This window comes from Dinoponera quadriceps, unplaced genomic scaffold (genome assembly GCF_001313825.1).
Source record: "Dinoponera quadriceps isolate SergipeBrazil2010 unplaced genomic scaffold, ASM131382v1 scaffold8600, whole genome shotgun sequence".
Classification (NCBI taxonomy): domain Eukaryota; kingdom Metazoa; phylum Arthropoda; class Insecta; order Hymenoptera; family Formicidae; genus Dinoponera; species Dinoponera quadriceps.
Genome location: NW_014562406.1, coordinates 1 through 1,536, shown reverse-complemented (window position 1 = coordinate 1,536; position 1,536 = coordinate 1). Strand labels below are relative to the sequence as shown.

Here is a 1,536-nt window from a genome sequence, read left to right as displayed (position 1 = left end):
GGGGGTAATTTTCATGATACTCACCAATTATGTACCATGAGCTTTTGAACCGCGAGGAGAGCCTCGTATCTGACGTTAGGGTCCTCATGTCCGAGAAGCTGCATCACACGTTGTTTGCCGCCAAGTTATTCGATTATACTGAAACAAGACGCATGATTTTAATCAATCAGTACAGAAGTAAACGCTTTCCCTCGCATAGAGGGTATATTCAGCACTACAGCCGCCCACTAAGCGTTCAGTGAGCTTTCAGACTTTATTGATTTCTTTAGATCTNGGGGGTAATTTTCATGATACTCACCAATTATGTACCATGAGCTTTTGAACCGCGAGGAGAGCCTCGTATCTGACGTTAGGGTCCTCATGTCCGAGAAGCTGCATCACACGTTGTTTGCCGCCAAGTTATTCGATTATACTGAAACAAGACGCATGATTTTAATCAATCAGAACAGAAGTAAACGTTTTCCCTCGCATAGAGGGTATATTCAGCACTACAGCCGCCCACTAAGCGTTCAGTGAGCTTTCAGACTTTATTGATTTCTTTAGATCTTGATCAAATTCGAAAGTATATATTATATCAAAACCAGGGTTGGATAAACTAACTTCTTTTTTGAAGTTAGAAGTGGCGTATACATTAATTTAATGAAAAGTAACCTAAACAAAAATTAATTAAAATTAGAGTTAAAATTAACTTATTAAAATTAAATTTCAATTATGCAAAATAATATATATATATATATATATAGTCTCATAACAAACTCCTAACTTAAATTACTTTACCCCAATCCTGATCAAAACTAAATCTGAAAACCACCAAGCACTCAATAAATGGTTGTAATAAGGTAAAAGTACTAATGCGTGAACATCTAATTAAATACCTAACTGTGGACATTCTTGTTTTAGTCTTCAAATATAAATATTTAATCTTTAAATATAAAATACTTGCGTATATCTAATATATATATACATATATTCTATGTTAAAAGTTTAAATATTCGTATTTAAAGACCAAAAGAAAGAATATCCAGAGTTAGGTACAGATTCAGGCATTGGTACTTTTACTAAATGCTCGCAGAGATTAACGTACTGTTTGCCGCGTGGGTAATGGCGCACATATTCGCCTATGTCGAAACTAGCCACACTAAGGACGAGTGGGTCCTTGCTGGTGTCCAACAGATGGATAAGGATCCGCAGGAGCTCGTAGTTCTTCTCGTTGAGACGACTGGCGTTTTCGCGCCAGAATTTGCCGGACTTGTGAACGGGGGACCATTCCAGACGGCCGGACTTGACCTCCGTCGAGTACTCGTCGAACGAGCTCAGGTCTTGCACGGACGCCTGCAGCTTGTCGTTGAGGAACTCGATGTCGGCGGTGATGTCCTCGTCGTCGAATTTCCGTTGGCTCAAGATCGACAGCTGCTTCAGCACTTTACACTGCACCATGGCGATGCAGTGCTCTTTGGCGACCTGTCCGTCTTCAACTTTCTCGATCAAGTTCTGTCAATAGATGAAGAACGAGCAAATGAAATGATCCCGCCGTGT

General features: G+C 39.9%; 1 protein-coding gene across 1 annotated transcript in view; it reads right to left on the bottom strand.

Annotated features, from left to right (window-relative positions):
* The window catches only part of LOC106751096 (V-type proton ATPase subunit H-like), a 1,963-nt gene extending 433 nt beyond the window's left edge, over positions 1-1,530 (bottom strand). Inside the window, exons 1-2 of the mRNA XM_014631878.1 lie at positions 1,085-1,530; positions 299-412 (exon numbers count right to left, since the gene is read on the bottom strand). Coding sequence (XP_014487364.1) covers positions 400-412; positions 1,085-1,437 — 366 coding nt within the window. The 5' untranslated portion in view covers positions 1,438-1,530 and the 3' untranslated portion in view covers positions 299-399. The remainder of the gene's footprint in view (positions 1-298; positions 413-1,084) is intronic.
* Positions 1,531-1,536: the final 6 nt, after the last annotated feature.